At 47.7% G+C, this 23,985-nt stretch overlaps 10 protein-coding genes across 10 annotated transcripts; 3 read left to right on the top strand and 7 right to left on the bottom strand.

Annotated features, from left to right (window-relative positions):
- Positions 1-723: 723 nt before the first annotated feature.
- Positions 724-3,495, top strand: FPRO_07433 (uncharacterized protein; the record flags this gene model as incomplete). The annotated part of the gene is made up of 3 exons (XM_031234511.1): positions 724-815; positions 864-3,326; positions 3,384-3,495. 3 exons carry the CDS (start codon positions 724-726, stop codon positions 3,493-3,495), a joined length of 2,667 nt encoding a protein of 888 aa, XP_031084241.1.
- Positions 3,496-3,672: 177 nt separating this feature from the next.
- On the bottom strand, positions 3,673-4,002 carry FPRO_07434 (uncharacterized protein; the record flags this gene model as incomplete). The annotated part of the gene is made up of 1 exon (XM_031234510.1): positions 3,673-4,002. One exon carries the CDS (start codon positions 4,000-4,002, stop codon positions 3,673-3,675), a length of 330 nt encoding a protein of 109 aa, XP_031084240.1.
- Positions 4,003-5,348: 1,346 nt separating this feature from the next.
- Positions 5,349-7,382, bottom strand: FPRO_07435 (uncharacterized protein; the record flags this gene model as incomplete). Its single annotated transcript, XM_031234509.1, has 1 exon — positions 5,349-7,382. One exon carries the CDS (start codon positions 7,380-7,382, stop codon positions 5,349-5,351), a length of 2,034 nt encoding a protein of 677 aa, XP_031084239.1.
- Positions 7,383-7,642: 260 nt separating this feature from the next.
- Positions 7,643-10,106, bottom strand: FPRO_07436 (uncharacterized protein; the record flags this gene model as incomplete). Its single annotated transcript, XM_031234508.1, has 6 exons — positions 7,643-8,236; positions 8,287-8,420; positions 8,473-9,029; positions 9,077-9,431; positions 9,479-9,632; positions 9,681-10,106. The coding sequence occupies 6 exons, from the start codon at positions 10,104-10,106 to the stop codon at positions 7,643-7,645; spliced, it is 2,220 nt and encodes a 739-aa protein (XP_031084238.1).
- Positions 10,107-12,033: 1,927 nt separating this feature from the next.
- Positions 12,034-12,499, top strand: FPRO_07437 (uncharacterized protein; the record flags this gene model as incomplete). Its single annotated transcript, XM_031234507.1, has 4 exons — positions 12,034-12,096; positions 12,154-12,233; positions 12,283-12,339; positions 12,391-12,499. 4 exons carry the CDS (start codon positions 12,034-12,036, stop codon positions 12,497-12,499), a joined length of 309 nt encoding a protein of 102 aa, XP_031084237.1.
- Positions 12,500-13,116: 617 nt separating this feature from the next.
- Positions 13,117-14,915, bottom strand: FPRO_07438 (uncharacterized protein; the record flags this gene model as incomplete). Its single annotated transcript, XM_031234506.1, has 2 exons — positions 13,117-13,932; positions 13,986-14,915. The coding sequence occupies 2 exons, from the start codon at positions 14,913-14,915 to the stop codon at positions 13,117-13,119; spliced, it is 1,746 nt and encodes a 581-aa protein (XP_031084236.1).
- A 904-nt stretch (positions 14,916-15,819) lies between these two features.
- FPRO_07439 (uncharacterized protein) lies at positions 15,820-17,304 on the bottom strand (the record flags this gene model as incomplete). Its single annotated transcript, XM_031234504.1, has 2 exons — positions 15,820-16,480; positions 16,553-17,304. 2 exons carry the CDS (start codon positions 17,302-17,304, stop codon positions 15,820-15,822), a joined length of 1,413 nt encoding a protein of 470 aa, XP_031084235.1.
- An 864-nt stretch (positions 17,305-18,168) lies between these two features.
- Positions 18,169-18,365, bottom strand: FPRO_07440 (uncharacterized protein; the record flags this gene model as incomplete). Its single annotated transcript, XM_031234503.1, has 2 exons — positions 18,169-18,303; positions 18,351-18,365. 2 exons carry the CDS (start codon positions 18,363-18,365, stop codon positions 18,169-18,171), a joined length of 150 nt encoding a protein of 49 aa, XP_031084234.1.
- A 1,429-nt stretch (positions 18,366-19,794) lies between these two features.
- FPRO_07441 (uncharacterized protein) lies at positions 19,795-21,418 on the top strand (the record flags this gene model as incomplete). Its single annotated transcript, XM_031234502.1, has 8 exons — positions 19,795-19,908; positions 19,967-20,350; positions 20,401-20,437; positions 20,489-20,556; positions 20,605-20,717; positions 20,762-20,947; positions 21,045-21,112; positions 21,165-21,418. The coding sequence occupies 8 exons, from the start codon at positions 19,795-19,797 to the stop codon at positions 21,416-21,418; spliced, it is 1,224 nt and encodes a 407-aa protein (XP_031084233.1).
- A 159-nt stretch (positions 21,419-21,577) lies between these two features.
- On the bottom strand, positions 21,578-23,613 carry FPRO_07442 (putative PTR2-Di-and tripeptide permease; the record flags this gene model as incomplete). Its single annotated transcript, XM_031234501.1, has 9 exons — positions 21,578-21,806; positions 21,861-22,107; positions 22,162-22,318; positions 22,371-22,620; positions 22,677-22,775; positions 22,826-23,117; positions 23,173-23,300; positions 23,349-23,404; positions 23,467-23,613. The coding sequence occupies 9 exons, from the start codon at positions 23,611-23,613 to the stop codon at positions 21,578-21,580; spliced, it is 1,605 nt and encodes a 534-aa protein (XP_031084232.1).
- Positions 23,614-23,985: the final 372 nt, after the last annotated feature.

The raw sequence follows: 23,985 nt of genomic DNA, 5'->3' as shown, positions 1-23,985 counted from the left end.
CAGAGGGCCTTGAGAGTTGAGATGGTGAATCATAGATAATGAGAATGGGTAGAATGGGGGCGGTATTGGGATCGTCAATCTGCCTTGATGATTACATGCACTGAATCCTATTGCAACGATGACATATTGCTCAAATCCAATGCATGAAATAAACAAATCCTTACGGGATACAGAATAAAAAATTACAAGGTGATACCTTATTTACAGCCCGATCATACCAATGGGAGCATGCCATTCTACAACTCCCCTGCCTGTTTACTCCAGTGGAGTCAGCTCAGCCCTAGAACACCACTAACAGCCCCCGATAAGCGCACGGGATGGAGCCTTACAGCCCTGTAGCTAAGGATTCCGAAGGATGGAGATTAAGGAGTTCTTAAATTGTACCATCTCACTCTGCGTCGTAACACTCTCGGTAGATGCGATGCCGCGCAGTCTATTCCTGCATCTGGAGTCAAATTTCGATGCGCTAATGTAAACAGCGTGTTTTGCTGAGATCCTTCGGAAGTTTCTTCTGAAGGATCGGCCCTGTAATTTAGAATTATGGGGATGGCTTACAATCCATGTCAAGTCGTCCGGTTGATGCTGAGGCTTGTATGTAAATGTCTGTAAATAAGTCCTTTATTGTACTTGGGCTTTACTTAAAGTCTTTTGTTTCCTACAGACACTCTTTTGTCAGTTGTTTTAGTATTGCAAACCTTGGTTGGGTTAGCTTCTTCATTCATTATGTTGCGCCCTACAGACTCTCCCATGCCAATTGGCATCGGTTTCCTTCTTTTGTCTTTTGGAGCCAAGTTCACTTCAGCCGTTCCTTATCAGTGAGTATACTGCTACTGAAGTTTAGTATCGTGGACTGATTGTAGTAGAATCTACCAGCTTAATGAGCGAGACGTCAACACTGACACTACTACTACTGATACCTTCATTTCTACCACCACCAGCGCCGTCGCGCCCATTGACGTTCTTCCTACTACAAGTTCAGATATCGTTGTCATCAACACTGAGACTTCATCTAGCAATGACGCTATTGTCGTTGACACAACTACCAATGCGGCCCCAGTGGTTGAACCTCCTACCACTATTGGCCAGATTGTTGATGGCACCACCAGCGCTGAAATTGCGCCTGTTGGTACTGAGACATCAGCTGTCGTGGATGTTTCGAGCAGCACTGATGCTCCTGTCGTCAACCCTATTCCTACCACAACAGATGAACAGACTACATCGAACTGGATTCCTCCCGCTGGTACAGAGACCAACGTCATTGGTACTCCTGGTGCCAGCACTGACGTCCCCCCTCCTGCTGGTACCGAGACTGCTACTACCAACGATGCTGTTGAGCCTATTGGGACGACCACCAACACTGGTCTCCCTCCTGCTGAAACAGAGACTACGAGCGATGTCCCTGCTCCGGTTGTCGACACTACCACCAACATCGCTGTTCCGATTGGCACTGAGACTACCAGCAATGCGATTGAACCTATCGGTACTACCACTGATCTTACTGCGCCAGGTCCTGAGACGGCCACTACACAACCACAAGCACCTGTTGATACCACTACCTCCGCTGCCATTCCTCCTCCCAACACCGACACCAGCGCTGAGGTGCCACCTCCGCAGACAACAACCGACAAGGTCGATGCGCCTAGCACCACCGCCCCAGTCAACAACATCCCCAGCACCACTGAGAAGGCTTCTGAACCAAGCGACAAGCCCAGCGAAGCGCCATCAGCACCTGTCACTGCTCCTCCTCAAGAAGCCACTGCTGCTGCTTCTCAGGCTCAGGTCACTGCCTCAGAATATAACTCCAAGGTCGACGACGTCATCCCTATCATCGTCGCTTGGACCAATAACCCTGATGGTCTCAAGACAGATACCTTGAACAAGGTTAACAACCTGATCGATGGTGTCAAGGGCGCTATCAAGGACCTTGGTGGTAATGAGTCTGGTGGTTGTCCCGGTAAGCGACGCCGCGGACTTCTCGACATTGTCTCCAACGTCATCAACACCCTATCTTGTGTTGTCTCCAACCTTGAGGATGTTACTGGCAAGATCACTGGTGGCATTGTCGAGGGTGTCACTCCCATCGTGAGCACTCTCACCAACAACAGCAATGATCTCAAGGATCAGAGTGAAGAAGAGGATGATGACGATAAGTCCAAGACTGAGAAGCAGGAGTCCAAGACGGAGGAGGAAGAGTCCAAGACGGAGGAGAGCAAGACGGAGGCTAGTACCACCGAGAAGCCTACCTCCACTGAGGCTGAGACTACTACTTCTGCTGAGACGACTGAGACTACAGGGTCTTGCAAGATGAGGGAGACTACCAGTATTCCTGCTGCTTCAGATACCCAGCCCAAGACATCGATCGCTCTGCCTCCCACGAGTGGTGATGGTGCTACTGGTAGTGAGACCTCTGCTGGTCCGGCTGAGACTGACACTTCTGACATGCCTACCTCGACCGAGGCTGCTGACGCGACTACCTCCAACCAAGCTCCTGAGTCGACCACCGCAGCTGAGACTTCTGTCCAAGAGACCTCTACCAAGCCTGCCGATGAGACCAGAACCGCTGATCAAACCGTCAAGACTGAAGAAACCTCCAAGGCTGATGAGACTGACACTTCAGCACCCGCTACCACAAGGCCCAGCACCCTTCTCACAACAACCCGTCCAGCCGACCAAACTACCAACACTATCACTTCCGGCTCAACTGAGGATATCACCACCGCCCCAGTGCGCACATACTACCCCTGCGGTATCTATGGCGGTCCCCGCGTTACATCAGCCTACTGCCAATGCTCCACCACCGTCTCGGGCAAGCAGTACATCGCGACAGCTACACTCATCGATAACAAATGCGAAGCGTACACGGAGTACCCCTCCAAGGTCGATCCTGCGACCGAAGCACCCCCTCCTACACAAGCACCCATCAACGAACCTCTCACCAAGACCATTGATGGAACTGTCCTCGCCTGGACGGCCTACACTCTTGCATACGGACAGGTGTACAAGGACGTCACTGCTACATTCTCTAATGGCATTGGCGAGGTGAAGACCATCGCTACGCCAGTTCCTACGCAAACTCACGTCGATAACGATGGGTCGGGGCAGTGCGGTACAAGCGATGGACTCTCCAAGTCTGGTCTCGGCGACGCATGTGACCGCGCCATTGGTGAATTCCAAGATGACACTATCTACACTGGGTACACTACGCGTTACAGCCGCTCCAAGAAGGGTCTTCTGATGGTCATGTCTATGGGACAGGCTGCTTGTATTGCCAAGTTTAGCTGTGATGACTATGGTATTGGTATGAGCGGTAAACTCATCAAGGAAGCGTAAGTTCCCTTTCCCTAACTGGTTGAAGTTGAATTGTTTTCTAACTTTGAATGCAGACGTGAGAATGCCAAGAAGAATGACAACATTTGGATGTGTGGACACATTGAGTTGTCGAACTCTTGTAAGGTTGTTATGGATTACTGCACAAACTGTAACAATGAGGGTTGAGTCTTTTGGGTAGAATCTGGCCATGGGTCATGGAAGTGAAAGTAGTACATTGCCTATCAATTGCCTTTCAATTAGACAATGCCAAATATTCTTCAATTTCTTGTGACATCTATCATTAACTACTACTGCCTATCCCTAGAGTCATCTGGGATAATCACGCCGTGGAGCTGCAGAAGCCTAATCCAAGTGAGTCGTGTTGAAGAGCCGATTCCCAGTGTCAGTCGTCTCAGTTCCTGTGAATTTGTTCTCCGAAACTCGAAGCGCAACCAATCCAGCGCCGTGTCGTCTCATCACCTTGGCGACCAGATGGTCCTCGGCGATCGCCTCAGCCTGAACTACGCCCGCCACGACTGTAATGTGGATGTTGGGCTCGAGACGCACAACGCGCTTGATGAACTCAATCACGCTCTTGCCGCTGTTGACCACTGAATCCACCAAGATCACATTTGACTGTCCTTGGACATGATGCATCTTCACGTCTCCAACGCTAGACGCATGAATGAACATGGCTTGTGGGAACACTTCGCTAACGCTGAATTCCCAACCCTGACTGTAAACTCAGGACTCTACGCAGTTTGCCTTCCTTCTGACTCTCAGCTTTGCCCTAATGGGAGGTACAGGGAGATGTCCCAAACTTAGGAAACGAGGCTTCTCATGGACTTCCCCCAAGTCATAATTCATCGCCAAATATGCAAGAAACACTTTTGTAACAACTGCTGAAAACTGTCTCCTAGGACAAGAATGTTTCCCGATCCCGAACGGAATGTAATTCTCAGACGGAGTGGCGAGAGAATCCGCATTCTGAATGCGCTCATCCTTGTGTAACGGCACAAAACGAAATGGGTCGAATGTGTACGCATTGGGATAAATATCCTCGTAATGATGGATTCCCCAAGCGGAGACACTCACACGGGCGCCTTGAGGGAGATGAATCATACGATCCTCGATGATGACCATCTTCTTGCATGACCTCCGCTGAAAGTGCTTTGATTGCAGTATTAAGCCGAAGTGTTTCCTTGATAACACTGTCCGCGATATGCAGGGAATTCAAACTCGCTTGATCTACTTGTGTGGTGAAAACCCCAAGTGCTTCTTCCTCCAAAGCTTGCCATACCTGCGTGGAAGGATTGCTTGCGCAAACGTTGAAGAGAGCATATGTCATCGTTAGTGTTGTAGATTCCAGTGCTGCAAACACTGTGGCAAACACTGTGGCAAACACGCGACAAGCAATGACGTCGGCCATCTCGAAGCAAGGTTCATTTTTGTGCAGTGCTTCGTGAATATGCCAAGTAAGCACATCGTCTGGAGGGAGGTCCTCAAAAAGTCCGTTTTCGGCGACGATAATTCTTTTTTTCGATGTTTGAACCCAGGATCTTGAGGGCTCTGTTCATGTAGATATGATTGAAGATGGATGTGACTCGCGAAGTGAGAGGTTGGAAGAATGGCGGAAACAACGATAAGACGATGTCGCTGGGAATGACACTGCTGGAGAACTTAAATACAGTCCGTCATGTCAATAATACGAAGCATGTTGCACTCCGAAGGTTTCATCGTCTACTTCAAATTTACACAAGCATCTACCAACTCCCATGTCAGTGCTTGTCTCTCTCTGGTTTCCCTGTTTACCTATGAATCATCCCAAGGCATGGATGGGAACAAAGCAATGAGGCTACGGCCCGGTAGGGGATCTCTTCTGTCTCATCATCCCTCACTTGCCCTTTAACCGTCTCCCATCGCTGGCGCAGCATCCATAAGACAATATCGCCATTGTAAGCAACCCCCAGCACTTCATTTTGCCCTCCTTTCTCCAGCGGTACCACATGAAGGCTCCTCTTCGAGTCTTTACCCTTTGATCAAATAATCTCAATCTCAACACACTTGTCATCACTCCATGCCTCGCCAGACATGATGCCATGAACGTAGCAGTCCCCGATAATCTTCCATTTCTCTCCCGCCTTTCGCAGCACATACGGTGTCCTTCCGCCTCGAAGGAGTGCAATCCGATCACCAACTCGCGCAGGCCAAGGAAGCATGCAGAGATATCCCGATCTTGTCGTTGCCATTCTCTGGTCAAACGCCAGTTGCACGTCAGTGAAGGACTTCCCAAATGAAAGAATTTCGTTGTCATCGATACTGCATATCTTTCCGAATCCTAGTAGTCTGTGATAGAGTTTCGGTGCCACGTGCGGGAGATGAAGCTGATTCATAATAGTGCCACTACTGCTCATCTTGAAGCTAGTTCCTATACTCTTTTCGAGATAATCCAAGACTTTTCGTCGATCAGCACTGAGACGAATCCTGTTGCTCAGCAACGCTGTGAGGAAAGCGTCCATTTGGGTTTCTCCGGACATTGTTTGAAGATTTTTATTTTCGAAGGCCAGATCTTGCCAGCCTTTGATAGTATGCATGGCAGCTCCAATAGACCCATGGATCCTCCAGTTTCTCTTGAAATCGTGAATCGCCTCCTTTACAACACTCCCAGAATGTATTTCAGGTCCTGGCCAAGGATATTCGAGCTTGTCTCCAACGCAACTTAACTCATCCAGGATCATACCTTTGAGTGTCAGTGTTTTGCTATCGCTTGAAAGCCTTGCGGTGAAGAGCATGCTGGATCCAGACGCCTTCCACTCAGGAAACGAATCCGCCATTTCTAGCATCATCGGCGTACGAACGTTTTCCCTCATGATAGGATTGTTGATAGCCGAAGGTCCCTTTTCATTATCTGGAACACTAGAGAAGTCATAACTCCAGTCAGGAACCCATGATGGAAGGTTGGCCAAGGTACTCTCTATGCAAGATGGCCTTCGTAGAGCACTGAAAATATCCAGTGATCGGCTACCGGTTATTATACTAAATGTCGCACGTGTGTAACATTCGACGGTGGAAATGGTATAGTCCGGCTCAATGCCGTATGTTGATGCGGCAATACCCAAAGAGCCATATACCTTGTCCCTTGGATCTTTGGCTCTCAACCATCTAAGAAACCGGAGCAGCTTTCCAAGCTCCATTTTCGCACTGACACTGCTATGCAGCCGCATCGTGGCCATGTATATTGTGCCATTGGGGTCGTCAAACAGGTCTCCAAAATTCAGAAGATCATCGTCATCGCCAGTGTCAAAGGCGTCGCTGACTGCGTGCATAAGAACATCAGCGCACGCCCGTCGGACATCTGATGCTGGAGCAGCTACGTGGCCGCACATGATGATTGCACTGGGAGCTAGAACCATCTCCTGGACGGTCCAAATCCTTGACCACCATGCTCTTGTCAATACAGCGATTGCGCCCTTTGCGACCTCTTTGGGTATAGCGAAATCCTTCTTAATATGATCCGGAACTTTTGAGGCATCCTTGTCCTCATCTTGATGCCAGCGATCAGCATCAAATACGTTCATCTCGAAAAACGTTCTCTCTCTCTTGCTCAACCGAGGGCCGGGAAGATTTGGAATCGTTGGCACCATTTCGAACAAGTGGTTGACTCCATCGGAGGCGGGGTCGGGACCTAGCCAGATAACTACCCTGTCTGATTTGGTATATATGTCTGTCATTAGTTTGACCTGAGATTGCCGCTCCTCCAGATCATTCTGGTTGATACAAATGGCGTCGATCCATAGTGTCCGCTCCATACTCTCGTCCCTCAAGTGCTGCAGTGCACAGAACAGACTTTCGGTGACTTTAAATGCCTCACCGTTGCATTTTATCTCCTGGAGCTGAGTACTGTCGCCCCAGCAGTAAGAAAGAGCCTCATACACCGGGTTTTCTTCGAATGCGACAACTTCGAGTAGGCATTCAATCGGATTGTCGTTATCTTTTGCCGGAAGTAGATGCAGAAGACGGATTTGCGTTGGGCCGAGCCCGCCTCCTGTGCTTGCGCTGTCATATGAAAACATGATTACAAACTGATGCTAGATCATGGGGACAAGGTTTTGGTGGGATGCTTCAGCGGGCATTGTTGAAAACCTTTGTGCTGACGATACTAGAATCAGGCCAGGTGGTATTCGGCGCTGACTAATCTCTCAACCCTGTATGCCAGGATCGAATCGGACGGAATAGGATGATCTAGGCCTATTGCTTCATTAGGCACCGTTCAAAGATATTCATTGTGATATCTTATTCATGATCTGATGGCTGCTGCTTAAACATATCCTTCTCAGACTACATCCGCAGGAACTTCATGCACCTGAACCTGAACCACCTTCGCCGCCTTCACTGCCTGCTGTGGCTGAGAGGTAGTGACTCCGCCCAGGAAGGTATTGTCAAGGACATCATTAGAAAACGTCCTCTTAATATCCCCAAGCGTCCATCCATGTTTCTTACCAATAGCAGCCATCAGCGCCTGAAACTCTGCAATCTCCTCCTTGTAATCCTCCTTGACTAGCTTCTCCACCCAAGGCTTACCGCCAACCTTGTACATGTACCATTCCTTAGCCCAGTGAGGCTTTACCACCACAGGTTTGCCTTCGTTCGTCTTGTAGCTCGTCCACTTGTCAAGGACCTGTTGCGCATAAGGAACCCAGATGTCGGATACAGCCTCCAGAGTCAGAATGCCGATGGCACATGTTCCGAGCTTGTTGCCGCGCTGTGGCGCGAGAGTCACTTCGCTGGAACCCATTATTCGCATCTCCATTGGCATGCGCATGGGAGATGTTTTGGCGTTGGCGTAGCATGTCTTGATGACGTCCCACCAGGCACGTCTCACGTTGGTGTAGTCTCTCTCATTGGGCTTGCCCTTCTTTGAGTCGAGCTAATAGTCACATTAGTTTCTGCATTGATGCCAAAGAACAACAGACTTACAGCCATCTCAACTTCCAGATTGCGTACCCGGATATTCTGGACGCCGCGTTGGAAATGGAGAGCATTAGGTAGCAGGGTTCTGATGCTCTTGTTGGTTCCTTTGACATCGTCAAAATTCTTCACTGCAAGCCAAGCTGTTGCGACGTGTTAGCTTTTTTCTCCTCAAATTTAATGATCCAAACCTACAAAGGAGTGAAGTCTGGGTTTGAGGCGCAACTTGTAAAGCATGGATATGTTTTCCAATCTCTTGAGCCATGTTCATAATGGCGGTGCTGGCAACTTGATACAGAGTCTTTGCATTACTGGGATAGTTCACCACGTTCTTGGTGTCAGTATCAGTCTTCCAGGTATTAACCCAGACCTGTTGCGAGTAAGGAAACCAGAACCACTCGGCATAAAAGTCCTCATTCGCGCGGCGCTCAAACTCACGGACATTAGCATCCTTTTCAGCTTGGGTGCGGTTTTGGCGAAGGGGAGCAGGGATGTCCGAGTCCTTCATCTCGGGCGGCGGCGGGATGGCGTCGATAACGTCAAGTTTGACTGGACGCATGACGGCGGTGCACATGGCGTCGCATTCAAAGGTGATGTAAGTGACGACGCCGAGAAGACCGAAACATCCACTTGCGGCCTTGAGAAGCGTGGGATCGGACATGTTGACGAACTGTTCTTTGCCGTTGACATCGATGTAGTCGATTCGTCGGACAAGGTCGCTCAATGTTGGGTTATTGATGCCCGCGCCGTGACTACGAGCGTTAGTTCCAAGACTCAAAGGTTTCACGTGCGGACTCACCAAATAGTAGCATTGCTACCGCCAAAGGTTATCTCGACCTCAATGATATTCATAGGCAAAGTAACATTTCCCGTGTTAATACACCACCGCCGGAACTTTTCATTCGTGGTCGCCGTTCCGACCTGAACATACTTCCTGCCATTCTTCAGAGCCGGAGCTCCTACAAACTTGGGGTCCGTGATCACGTTGATAGCGTTGAGTTCCGTGTCCTTGGGCTGAAAGAGGTTGGTAGGAACCGAAGTGAGATTGGGCAACCTGCTTGCGTTGATCTCAGTCAAGGTAGAGATTAATACATCGCCATTGGTAGACTGGCCAGCTTTATTACTCCTCCCGAAAACGGGTGCCCATGAATGCCCTAGATACGGTCAGCTGAGAGGGTACCGGGTAAGATCAGAAGCTTACGGAAACCGGCAACACGAATGCCCTTGTTCTTGGCAACAGCATCGCGAACGATATCGATGATCTCAGCCACTGTTTCGGGGTAATACGTAACCGTGGGCGTATTCTTGACGGTGCGGCCCCAATTCTGAAAGGTCAAGTCTTTGGTTTCCTTGCCCTGTGAGTGTTAAATATAGAGCGTACAACTGTTTAGGAGAATACAAACCTTGGTTCTGCTGGGAGGAGTCACCTGCTGTGCCATCATAGAGAATGTCTGAAAGTTAGAGCTGGCACTTGACACTCCAAGCTCCAAAGGTGCAACCTCCTTGATAGCTTCACCAGCTTCCTCAGCAGTCTTATCGCCATCGATAAAAGCCTCAAGCACCTTTCGCGTCTCGTCAGGCAATTGAGCCATAACGCCGTTGTATACCTCCTCATGCTTGGAATCTTTAAAGACTCCTAGGATTCGTCGATGGAACTCTTCCTTGGTGACATCGACATCGGTATTGTACCAATCATCAATGAGCTCGGGAAGATGTGGCAACTCATCGGCGCCCAAGTCAGATTTGGGATCTCTCACGAGGTCACCGAGGTGCTCGATCTTCTCTTGCAGTGTCCTTTCAGACGGTGGAGTCTGCGTGGCTGTCGACATCGTGATTGAATATGCTCTGGTCAATCAAAGAGCGAATTCAGGTGGTCTTTTGGCTGTGAAGCACAGCTAGCGGTAGTTGTAAGCTGGGGGACACATCCTGTTTATATTCATGGCTCATTTTCCCATTCAGTTGCCACAATACCTCTCTTTTTTCAGCTTTATCATTCTGGCACAACGACGGTTTAGCCCCAAAGGTGGGCCAGATCAATAGCGGCGAAAGGCCCGGGCCTAGACTTGCGGGGATTAGTAGCTCATAGGAAGAAATACGAAAATCAGAAATGTGATAAGATCGTTATCAATGAAGGAGGGCGCAGACCAACAATAACTATTGGCTACGCAGGTTTCTTCAAAGCGGAACTATATCCTACTGGCCCGCGAATCTGATCGAGGCGTGATATGCAAGTCAGATATGGGAGGGGTAACTTGATGGCTGTGGGATTTGGCGTTCATAGTCGGTTCGAGACCCAGAAAGTGGCTGGCTGACAATAACGCGAGCGTTTGATGCGGTAAGGCTTCGTTATTCGCGTCCCTCTGGGAGCAAGAAAACACCGGACCTTGATATGGCGTGTCAAAATAAACTCAGCAAAAGATATCCTAAATTCATCTAAATTTACCTAAAGCTTTTTGTCATTTGCGATTAAGGTTCTGTGTTTTCTTTCCTCCCCTAGGCTTCCTATAAACAGGTGAGACACTAAGATGGAGCGTTCCAGAATTTCCCCATCAGCCAAAGATCGCTAAAACGGTCTGTATGATACTCAGGGAACTGTGCTACTCAGCAATATTGCCGTATCTTCAGCTTGGCCCATGCTGTAATTGACCCACTTGCCACTATTCTCCTGACAGTTGTACATACCAACGCTAGCATTTCGTGGAGCTCGTAAGTGTAGTTACTCTTAGCTACCTGGTCTAACCCTGGCCCTCCACCTATTGCACTTTTAAGTTCTGCAATTGCGGACCGATCTGCCACTATAAGCTTAGGAATAAGCTTAAATAAGTCCTGTACTACTATAAAGCCATTATTTCCCTTTCCGATTAAAAAAGGTATAGGCCTGTATTCTTAGGGTGTGAACCTCTGGATTACACGGTCCCCAGCGAGATAATAGGCATGTCAATGATCAGAACACTGGAACAGAGGTGCAAACGTTTCTTTGAGAATTTTATTTTGCCATGTCTACTAATCGTAATTAGAATGTATTGACAGATGGCGCCTGTAGGAAGTGCCGGCATGATCACCATCCAGCCGGGCCAGATCTCCTCCTTCTATGAAATGCCTATTGCGTAAATTCAAGTATTTTCATTAACAAATGATTCGAGAACATGGAAATTCCGATCCTGACAAGACTGTGATTGAGGTTAATATACTGAAGAGCAGCTTGAGGACATACGTGAGCATAATCCTCTTCACCAATGTGAGCTGTAAGCTCTTGCGATTTGAGATAGCGGATAGAAAAGTAGTGTTTGAATAAACGATATCAAGAGATGCAAAGCCTTCCAAGTCTTTCGCTTGCCAGCGACATTCATACTCAAATATTGTTAACTGTAGTTGCGCGGAATGTTTCCGCTGCGAAAACGACAGTAAATGAACCCCAGCATAATCTAATAAGAAGCAGCGCGTTTCGGGCCATGCACGATGAGAACAGCGTAGTATTGACCTGATAAATAACCATCAGCTTATGCGTAATTAGGCTAGCCTGGCAGATCCTTTTAAGCCACAGCGCCTATCTTCTGCTTCCGTTGACATGATTAGATGCTCGGCAACTATTTGCCGCGACCCATGGCTCCGTTTTCGCTGCCGACTTCCATTACCCTTGCCTAAAAGCCTCCCTCATGAATGTCTTTATAGCCTCGCTATATCCCCTTTTTTCATCATGACTGTTAGTGAGCTGTTTAATCTTTCTTGTCAGCCGCACTACTTTATATAACAGCAATGCAGATTATTACCTTTATTTCCTACCTTGCTGTCGTAGCTGCTGCGACAGATGTGATCACCGTAAGTTTCTTTCACTTTAGCTGGTTGGCGCCTAAGTAATAACTTACCCTTCGGCAGGCTAGGGTTTATAATCAGAAGAACCTCAAAGGATCGCATGAAGATGTTCACGGCTACGGATGTGGCAATGTTGGATCTAGGTATATTTTGCGTCAATAATCTAACCTGGCGACACTAATTCTCTGGCAGCAAGTTCAAGGTCAACAGCATCCACCTTCGTCGCAGTACGTTCTGCTACTTATATGAGTAAGACTCTTGTTGGTTTGCATCTGACCTACTGATGCTAATATTTCCTAGGAAGAAGAATTGCAAAGGTTCTAGCATTTATGTATCAAGAGACGTTAACGATCTGCACCTCGACACAGTGAACTCGGTCCATTGCGTCAATAATCCGGACAAGTCATAGGTCATTAAATCATCTCTCTAAGCGGCGTCCACCACAATATAGCATGCCCACCGTCTCTCAGGTAGAAACACGATCTTCTCCCAAAGTGCGCTGTCGATGCGAGAGTCATGAGACAATCTAGAATATGTCGTTTCTTATCCCTCATGTTTCCGTGTTAATCGCGCCTTGCTCGAAGCTGGCCTGATGCTCTCATGTGAACCTTGAATACTGTGGGCATAATATGCATAGCATTGATGCGTCACTAGGAGAGAGATTGAATCTAGTTTCTCCAAGTGGTCCTGGAAAGTCAAGTCCTCGTATACCTCACCATGGCTTGATCTCAATCCAGATCTCAACTCACAGGTTACCTGCGCTCTAGCTTGAAATCTTGTGCCAAACCCACTTTATTCACATAATGCTTGAGTTCAAGTGCTAATATCACGGTGTGCACGCACCAGGAGAATGTGATATCATTTTGTAAAGAGCTCAATTGAAAGAACGTGATATTATGTGATGAGCTTAAAAACATGAGCTATTACAGAGCTGCTTATTTGAGATTGCCCACTCTGGTACATATACTGAATAGCCAGCCTGGGGACCAAAGGTCTGACTTGATTGTCCTTGTCCGATCCCTATATTTATAGGTGGCAATTATGGAAAAACCTTCTTGTTCTCTGACACCTGGGGCACGTATCTGGAAAGACCTTTCGCACATTTTGTTGTGGAGCGTAACCCGAACCGTCGTTGTTCGCAGAATCAAGAAGAGGGTCCACAGAGCTGCTGACAGAAACCTGGCTTCTTGAGCTAGCCGAAGCTGGGGCCCTTATGGAACGCCCCGAAGGAGTACCCTGGGAGCTCCGGATCGAAAGAGGGCGACTTGAGCTGCGGGCTGAACTGCGGGCTGAAGGAGGACCTACTGAGCCTTGTACAGACCTTCCCTCGCTTGCCGTAAAAAGGACTGTTGAGGGTGTACTTGAAGGTGAGTAGGCAGAGATATCCTCAGTGTCCTCGGCATCCTCAGCATCCTCAGTATCCGAGTCTTCACACGATTCAGATCCGCTTGAGATCTCAATAACTCGTGCAAGTGCTAAAGCCTGGTTCACTCGTGCTTTGGGATTATTGGGAGCCCTGGGAGCGTTGCGTGTTCCCCGAGTCCTGCCAAGTACGGTAGTTGTCTCCGCTCTGGTGTTCGTAGTAGAAGCATGTCTGATTTGGTTGGCAGATGGAGTATCTGGCTGTGAAGAGGACCCTTCTCTCAACTGGGCGCGTCTTTGTGGCATGCTCCATGGAGTAGAATCGATGCTGCAGTGGGCTGCCCTCCAATAGTCGATAAACCCATTTATCTGAAGCTTGTATACCCGCATAGCCCAAGTATATGTGTTTTCGAGTATAAGCTGGAATTCCCTAATGTCTCGAATCTCAGTCATATCTCCCTCCCAGATCCGTTGCATCATCTAAGATAAATCATCATTAGAGCTTAGTTCCAGACTCTGGGCTTTGTACTTACATAACCTTGATCTTGTTTGCAGTAAGACATGTAAGAGCGCTCTTTATGGTAATACGCCATGAAGTCTTGTGCAAAGTACGTTATCCAGACACTGACCTTGGTGCCGACTGTAGTCACAGCTGGAATTGGAGGAATATGCGTCTGCTTGAGCAAGTCAACGGCATACCTCGCGGCAATCTGGTTCAACTTAACGGCGCACGCGCTAGCATTGAGTGCTTGGCAACAGACAGTCTCCCATTCTGCCAATCGCTGACTCTCATTCAGGGTTTTCTTGCCACTCTTACACTCAACAACAAGCCATGGATAGCACTTCAAATCTGCTTCGAGGGGTTCCTCATTGCCAAAAATCCTGAAAGGAGAGGGACGTAGCCCGTGCATATAGAGCCCTTTTAGAGTAGACCAGGAGAAGTTCTCTACAAGAGATGACGCTGGTTCTTTGTTCCATTCCCGACCTCTGTGATCAGTGATTCGAGGTATAGGAGATTCGGCGGCCAAGTGGTATATCGGGAGATAGAAGACAAAGTCGGCCTTGGGAAGCGTTCTAATTCGATCACCTTCCAACTTCTCTCTGAATGTTGTCCACAAAGCATCGGTGCTAGTCCTTGCAGCGTCATAATAGTAGTTGCACCGTGAGACCTTGCGCGAAACACCTTGTGATCCCGAAGTATCTTTCAAAAGTACATCAAAGAAGTTCTGTCGAAAAAAGTCTTGCCAAGTCTTTTCGTCGTATCCGCCATCAAAATTGATTTTGGCCAAATATTGGATCTGGATACACTCTTCAGAGGGCGGGCCTTGGTCCTGGCATGCAAAGTCGAGCATTGACTGGCGAAGCGTTTCGACGTGAGGGGGAACCGACATGTGGGCAAGGCTTTGCAAGTCTTCATCGTAGAAGAAGCCCACAGCAGATAGTTTGGAGCGTCTCCACGCCATTTATCTATGCGAATCAAGAGATGAGGAGATTCTAAGGATTTGTAATGGGGAGAGATGGTTAAGGGGTGTGTTGGATGGTATCTTCCTCTATTATATATGCACAGCAAGGTTACATTTGTTGGTTGACATACCTTAATCCCGGCTAGATGGTGGGTTAGTGTCTCAGGATGTCTTACGTTGCCGCGAAGCTGCAGCCGACTCTCAATCGCGAGCCGTGGACTGTTCTAGTAAATGAGAATGCAAGCGTTGGATACTACCTTGACTTGATGTCTAATGGTCCATTGCAATTGAGCTTGTGTAGTTGAAATTCCATACTCTTTACTATCTTACCCTCAAGCTGTCTCTTCCACAGCTGCGGTGTTCACTGCTAGGGTGGGATGGGGCTGGAAGCTAGTCCTTGTTTGCTGACATTCAGTGACCTCAAGCACAGGAGCTGAAACAGGGATTGACCAACAAGCAAATCATAAGCGTGTTTTCGCCCAAGACTAAGCCTTAACCGTTACGCTCGGCCTCTCCGCCATCTCCGCGGGTCTAGGGTGGGAAATAGCGCTCAGTCTCTGGTCAGAGAATCTGCAATGGAGATTGCGACTTACCAGGTACCATGTTCCCGGAGCGTGACGTTGTAATTAGAGTTTGAGATGTTTCGGGGTCATTCCTCTTGACAGGACCATACGCAGGCTGCCGGGGCCTTCTAGTAAAGTATCTTGTTCGTTATAGGATGCACCGTTTGGCGTTGGTAGCAGCGATGGCACTTGCGAGCTAGACGTGTTGTTTGTCGTTCAGACGAGTGGATAAGAGCGAAAGCGTAGGGCCATTATTCTAAATGATGAATACGTTTAGGTAGACTAGAATAAACCTTCCAAACAATTAGGCTAATCCCTCCTAGTTCAGCAGTTTCCTTTCTCTATATGACTGTAAGCCAAGAAACTCGGTTCTCAACTCGAATTTGCTGTAGCGACACTCTGTCGACGACATGATGTAGACCCAAATGATGAACAGCATCCCCATGAGACGTGATATCCTCCATGAACAGCTTTGTGTCAACTGTGAGCACTCTCCCAGTGTATTTGACGGCTACTTTCTCCCAAGCCTCAAGAGTCTTCACCTCCAGCCTCACATCTCGTGTGCCTTGCCAGCATATCGAACCATGAGCTCGGCGATAGGTAAAAGCACAAGCTTCTCTCCTTTCTCCGTGCCATATAATCAGTGTCTGAAGCTCAGGCATGTTGAGTGCGACTCGTGCGGCAGTTTGGAAGATCTTGTTGGTCTGACGGACGCTATCCATGGCGATCCCCCGGGCTGTCAATGTGAGAGTTTTCAGCCGAGGCCATCTCCAACTTGATAGGCATGCGTCGAAGAAATGGTGAGCATCGATCATGAACGCGACGGAAAGATGTTCGAGCCGCTGACTTCTCATGGCAGATGCCGCGCCCAGCACGCTAAAAGGAAGTCTGACTCGTTCTGGATTTAGGTATGCTGAAATGCCTCTACCAAGAGCATATAGTTCCAGAAAGTTCTCATTAAAATCTTCGAATATGGTGACTTTTTTAACACTTGCTGGGATGCTGTGGATCGTGTTTACAAAGCCTATTATTCATTCTGTCAGTGCTGTATCATCATTTTGTTGTATTGATTACTTGCCTATATCCGAGACTTGCTGTACTGGGTTCATGTGTGACTGCCACGGTTCGTAGCTGATCTCCTCCAGGTTTGGTAACCTTGACCAAAGATACTGTAAAATTTCAGGATTGAGTTGCTGACGGCACTGGCGGCGTAAGACAAATTTAGTCACGGCATTGACCGAAGGGAGACTCTCCGGAAATCTCAACTCAGATAGTCCAAAAGGGCGTCGTAGAGCATCGTCTGGTGGCGCTTCAGTGATAGTACCTTCAAACCACCCGTGGTCGGGATCGTGGATGGGATCGTCACTAGGCTCTTGACACTCGAATTTATCTTCGCCAGGAGCTCCAAAGTAACTATTCTTAAACCAGTGCTGTGAGTCGCTCGGGCAGTAAACATTAAATTCCAGAGTCAAAGGCTCCCTCCAAATTGTCAAGACGGAGAACAGCCTAGTGATGGCTTCTCTCAGGATTCTTGCAATGGAGTATGACAATGTCATTGACTCTCTCTTCCGGCATGATCGACAGGTATATCCGTTGAGCTTTATATTGAGCCAGAGATGCCTAATCAGCCCCCTATAGTGATTGTTGAGCTGCTCGAGGTGGTCGAGACACTCGGGGTGAAGTCTGATGTGAGAAAATGTCTTCTGTTCAATGAATGTTCGCCATTCATTTGAGACGGAAGCGAAGAGTCCGGTTCCTTTGTGTGCTATCAGGGTCTCCAAGATCATGCAGCGGATCTCGGCAGGTAACGAGTGCCAGTGGACCATTTTATCGGTGTTTCTTGCTGGACGGGAGGTGAAGTTTGGTCAAGTTGATGGAGATCACAATGTGATGAGAAGCCGAAAAATATCTCGTTACTAGGAGAGTTCCGTGTGTTGACCTACTGAGGGGCATCCTGTCCTTAAAAATAATATTCAGCGTGCGCAAACATTTAAAGCTACGGTGTCAGGCCATGGCTTTGGTTGGTAAATTGGTAGAGTATCGTAACAAAGTTTCTAGGCATATTTATGCTATAGTAATTGGTCAAGCACTCTGACATAATGTCTAAACTGTGAACTGGATCTGGTATTGGCGGTTGATACATCTGGCCGAGAGTGTATAGCCAGCACAATGAACTTAGTTAGGAAGGCATCGTATTTCTTCACCATTCACGGTTCTTCATATTAGCTTCCATCCTAAATTCTAACCTTGCGGCCAGCAACCGGCCAGGTAGCATGTTGAGTTCGAATTTGAGAGGATTGGCGTGATATTTATACTGTAGGCTCTAAATCTAGTCAACAAGAGCATGCAATACCCCTTAAGTAGGTACACGTGAAATCTAGTCTACCAGAGTACCTCGCGATGACTTAGAGTCACAGTTGCAATAGTACGAGTCACCTGCAGCTTACATTAGTAAACGGGAACTCCTCACAGATTCTACGGCATCCCTTACCTTCCTGACTGCAAGTCTTCTTGTGTTGCTCATCGGATCCCGCAGCGCCCGTTTCCTGGAGACTTTTGATGCAGTCATCACAGCTGCCAATATTCACGCATTAGCCAGCGCAGTACTGCTGGTTCCCAGTGGTGCGGCCAGTGTAGCATGGGGCACTAGCTCCACCAGCAGGCTGGCCAAAGCATTCACCCGTGCACAGCTAGTTGTTCCTCGCTACACAGTCGTTGTAGGAACCTCCCAGGCAGTTGTTGTTCTCTTCGGCTTCGCGTGGAGCATTACACTTGCCGCCCAACGTGGATGGAGCCGAAGACGCAAGAAGGAGGGTAATGAGAGTCTGTTATCATCAGCTGAGGGACTGTTTGGGACGCAGGTGATGTGTACCCAGGCAGAGTGCATGGTGATGGATTTGTTCGAGTCGCGAGATGTGAAAGATGATTTGAAGCAGACCTAGTGGTGTGAGTTGCTGAGTCTGAATTCTTGGAAGACGAAGAGCGGCATTTATCGTGATTTTCAACATCTCGATTCTATTCAATTATCAGAAGTTGATCCATAAATTTATCCCGTGATATCAGGAGGAATCCGACAGTGAGTCTCGCTCCACGAGGCATACGGAGGATATGCAGTGGGTGCCTTGATCAATCAGTTATTTGTTAGGTAATTTCTGATGCGCTTGGGGGACCAAAGTGAGGCTCAGCCAAAAACAAAAGGTTTATCATTCGTTCAGCTTCGATAACTCTCACTGATGGGTCCCTTGGCACGCGTTTTATAACGTGAGATTTCCGGGAGCGGGAGCAAGGGTTCCGATCTGTCCATATTGATCTACAGTCAGATATAGCCATTAGATCTTGAAAGTGTCAGAATACGATCACGCGCCTCGCACGTCAGAATAAGTCTGACGCTTGAATCCAATTTCACTTTATAAAACCAGATTTCCATGCATGGTAGAGGTTTTCTGACAGATCAAAACTAAGAGTGGGTTGATATTCGTTCCAAAATTATCTGCGGAGGCGCAAACAGAGGCCAATTTTATCAGCTCCGATGATTGCTTTGCGATCCTTTACTGGCTTGATGAGAATTTGAGTCTTTTTTAGGTCACATTTGCACTACCGAAGGTCTGTTACTCTTTTGAAAGGATCTATAAACGAAACGGCCACTCTACCTACCTTAGTTTATACTACTTTCAACTGCTCTGAGCCGCTTCAAACTACTAACAGTACTTTAAAGCATATAAATCTATTCAGTTCCACTTCTTCAGAGCAGCACGCGAGTCCAGCGTTGGAGTTAGGTACTGTTGGGAGCAACATTCCGGGTCAATCTGCACGGCTTATTCTGATTAAACGGTTCTCCATGCCAACACGCCGTAGTTCCTAAGCCGTTTATTGAGCCACAACATGATACTTTAGTGCCTCGAGACCTGCTTTGACAGGGGTCAAGTCTATCTGATGTTTTTGCGGGCGCTGGCTGATCTGCAGGCCTCTGTTGACTGGAATGGCATGAGGAATTTCTACGCCTTTGTCACTAGATATTGCCCTCGTCTTGTACATACTAGATATTATTGGTAAAGATAAGCTTTTCTTATACAGCCTTATGATTGATCGAACCAGTTCGTATCCGCCATTAAGCCACATTTCAGATCTCGACTCCTGGCGCGTTACCAATTCCGGCATTCAATCGCCTACTATACAAAGCCATGGCGTTATCATCCGGAGCATTTGTCGCGAACTGCAATATGTTATAATGTAAAAGGTATTCCCGGTCTTTCTTTCTTTCCGTTCAGTCCCTTTCGCGACCGGAACTTTGTTCAAACAAGTCAACCTCTACCGAAATGTCCAAAGCTCTTCGCAGGCCTGGTCTTCTTTCTCTCTGTCTCTTGGTTTATTTATTCTGTGGTGCTTTCACTCAGTCAAGTAGTTCAACAAGCGATGCGCCTGAGTGCGGTGTCAGTTCATCTTCCCCCTCTCTTTTACTCTCCATCTGTTGTTAACGGATAACATCAGGTCAAATGCGCACTCGAGAGTTTCAGCGACCCGGCGTTTTCGCTCAAAACTCAAGCCGAACTATGCCATGATAAAGCGTTTGCCAGGGTACTGGGGGATTGCGTGGCAAAACGATGTCTTTTTGGTGAAATGATGGGTAATAAACGACTTCACATTCGGGCGGCATATCATGAGATTCAGGCTATTAACAATATTAACACAGAGTTTACTCGGATTTCCAAAGAGGCATGCGGCATTCCTCCGATGGACCAATACATCGAGTTCCAAGTCACTGGCATAATCATGACGACGCTGGCCGTTGTCTTTTACGTCCTGCGAATTACATGCAAAATCCTTGGGCCGACTTTTTGGGGTATAGACGATACACTTATTTCAGTATCAGCAGTAAGAGCAATAGGTTTCACTGGACAAGAGTTCTCACTGATTGTTTCCAGGCTGTTTTGAGTCCTATTTGCGTGTTCTACCAATTGTGTGAGTGGAAACCGAGGCTGGCATAGGATCTTGCTCACTCATCATCAACAGTGCTAGAACAGGGATTAGGCAAGGATTTTGAAAATCTCTCGCATCGACAAGTAGCAATGTTCTTCAGAGTAAGCACCAAGATTCGGTTCTTAGCTCGTTATTCTAACAAGACTCAGTACTTCTTTGCATTCGGACTACTTTACCACATTGCCCTAACATGTATAAAAACCTCCATTTTACTTTTGTATCTTCAGATCTTCCCAGACGAAACCTTCCAGAGAGTGGTCAAGTGGACTGTGGCATGCAATGCCCTGTTTGGACTGACATTTGTAGTGCTCACTTTGATACAAGCACCCGTGCTCTTGGGTATATGGAAGGCATGGGAAGACAAGGTGATCGGCGAGAGTATGCATTATATATCGTGGCCATCGCTGGTGCAGGCTTGTTTGAATCTAGCCCTGGATATCTGGATGCTTATCTTGCCGATTTCTCAGTTATACAAATTGGGGCTGAAGATCAGTAAGAAGCTAGGTGTAATAGCAATGTTTAGTGTTGGCATATTGTGAGTAAAAATAACTTTGTATTGTAGTAGAAACCGCTAACGTGTTGTATTCAGCTTGACTATTGTTTGTGCTCTCAAGCTATATAAAATGGTAGAGTACATTACCGATATAAGCAAGTCAAGTGAGAACAAACGAATCCCTTCATGCTTTTATGTACTGACATATTATGTTAGCCCAAAACGGAAACGATGTCATCTTCTGGTCTTACATCGAGCTCTGTGTGGGAATCACGGTATCTTGCATGCCTCATACACGCCAGCTTACGCGAGCGATGTTGCATAGGTTGCAGTCAAATGGACGTGGTATCGGGAGCTCTGGGAGCGATGGTCCTTTCATCACGCGGTCTATTGAAACAATAACCCAGGTTTCGTCTCCTCTGGATACAGTAGTTCTTCATGATGAAGGAAATCTTCTTACGAAATCTTAGTCGGGTCGCATGAGAAATTAAGCGGCAGCCAAATAAATTGTTAGCGTTATTTTATTATCTTAAAGAATCTAATAATAGTAAGAATCTTTGTATAGTCTTGAGGCTTAATTTTAAAGCAGCTATTATTTTAAGGTACTGATCTATACACTCTTATAAATTCTAGTTCCCTGAACTACCTTCGATAACAATCTCATCTCGGGAAAGATGTTGTTTCCGCCCTTTATAGAAGCAAGCGTAAAATGCGCAGCCAGCAATGAATCCAGATATTCCCACTGCTCCATACATCCACACGAGATATGGGTCCTGAGAAACTGCGCCGAGGGCAATGCAGATCGCGGCAGCAACAGCGATGGTCAGCCAGAACAGAGCTGAGATGACAGATCGGAGGCTGGAAGGTCTTGGTCAGCACACGCATCAATGTGCAAGAAATATGTAGGCTTACTTCTTGGGGGCTTGAGTAAAGGCTAACTCGAGACCTGTGATGATAACAAAGGCTTCGGACAAGGCCACGAGGATGTATGATGGGGCTTGAATCCAAACGTGGATGCTGTTTGGTGGTGATTTGTAGATGTAATGTTGAAGAACGCATGCGTATGCCATTGAGATCGAGGCGAACATGAAACCCATGAAGATGCGGGTCACCGGGTCAAAGTCGATTCTATACTTTCGCAGGAGGGGGTATACAATCACTAGAACGTCTTGTTAGGAATAGTAGATGAAGAGGCGTTCTAAAGGTAACTTACAGTCAAGGAAAGGAATGAAGAAGCAAAGAGCGATAGGGTCCAGGTTCTGGAGCAGATCATTGGGTGTTCCGTGAAGAGCCATGGTACCAGCTTGAGAGATGAGGTTGTTCCACATCTGGTTCCAGCAGATAAAGTAGAACGGGAAGAACAAGAACATCTGGACGCTGCTGTAAGTATTCACGCTGAAAGTCATGAAACGGGTCACATACCTTGCAGCTCTTGAGTCCCCGCTGCACATCTCCGACATACTCATCAGTGTATCTCTCTTGACTGGCCAATGGGTACTTTTCGTTGTGGCCTGTTGCTCTAAGGGCTGACGGTCGTGCATTATTGAACCCCTTCTCCTTGATAGCGATGCTAGTTGTGCGGCATGCATCGAGAATAGCTGAGCCAACTGGGGGGACGCGGATATACTTGTTTCGGCCTGAGATGAAGACAGCGGCGGAAATAAGAATGGCACTGTTTGAGATCATTAGATTTCGGAGATATATCTGGGTCAAAGACATTAGACCCACATTAACGGGACCAAGTATGCCAGCCAGAAAGAATGGTGAGCTTCTACGTTGACTGTGATGAGCGGTGAAAGGGCACCAATGTTGACGACCCAGTAGAACCTGACATCTATTAGCGTGTATATATCCAAGACCGAGCAAACCTGTCTTACCACATGAAAAGCCTCTGCACTGTGAGCTCTGGATCAACGATGACCTCCTCGCCTGACTTAAGTGTCTTGAGAACGGGATGCGAATGCTGATACTGCTCAGCACACATAGGCGTAACATTGGCCTTAATTCCTCCAGTTCCCAGGCCAATAGTGATCATAGCAGCGATGAGACCTCCAAGACCGGCATTGTGAATGAGGGCTGTAGGCGTTGAAGTCGAAACGAGAATAACGAGGCCGATGACATAAATGACGCATGCGCAGCATATGGCTCGGAATTTACCGAGATACTGGTCTGGGTATCATCAGTAAAAACAGAGCGATTGTGTGAGGTTGGTTTAGAGGCTTACCAGCGACTATGGCACCAATGACTGTTGAAGCGTAGGCCCAGAACTTGAAGAAGTTGCCGAGGGCTGTTGCGACAGCTTGACCCTTTCCAAGGGCACCTGGAAGATCGGAGCTGGGGTCATATGGGTTGCTAAATAATGTCAGTGGTTGTGAGGCTCAATCTGACTGCTTGACAAACTTGATGTAATTCTGGATAGGTCCGGAGAGACCAAAGTAGGTAAATCGCTCACCGAGCTACGTGGAGTCAGTCACTTCAATTCCCAGCCTCTCAATCTTTCAGGGGTCTTTGGCCTTACCTCGACAGCTAGGATCAACAACGCGATCTTGGGCAACTTATCAGGAACCCTCCTCAAACCTTGCCACTGCTCCTCCCGTCCCGCAATGCTCTTAGCATCGCCAGCATTGCTCTCAATCTTCTTCTCCATGTTAACTTCAGTCGTCATATTCTCAAACTGGGTCGAGGTAATAAAGAGATGATTCGACTCTCGAATGATGGTGGATTCTTCATTTCTCGGGATGTGATGCCCGGTATATAAACATCATGAGTTGGAGAAACATACCCCAGGTCGGCAGACCCATTCTGCTGGGAACCCTGCCGGGAGATAACGCGGGGTCGTCGCTGTGGGCTCTGATAGGCGGCGTTTGACGGCCTATCTGGCGCTATCTTCCCAGATAGCGTGGTTGATCGGCGTTGAGAACGCCGCCAATCAGGAGTTACGCCGATGGTGGAGGCGGTTTAGATGGGAGATAAAATAAGTATTCTCGAAAAAAGAGCGTCTTAATGGAATTTATCTAGTGAAGTTTATTGATTTTCT

Source organism: Fusarium proliferatum, assembly GCF_900067095.1.
Source record: "Fusarium proliferatum ET1 genome assembly, contig: FPRO_scaffold007, whole genome shotgun sequence".
Classification (NCBI taxonomy): domain Eukaryota; kingdom Fungi; phylum Ascomycota; class Sordariomycetes; order Hypocreales; family Nectriaceae; genus Fusarium; species Fusarium proliferatum.
This window is presented reverse-complemented; position numbering and strand designations above follow the sequence as displayed.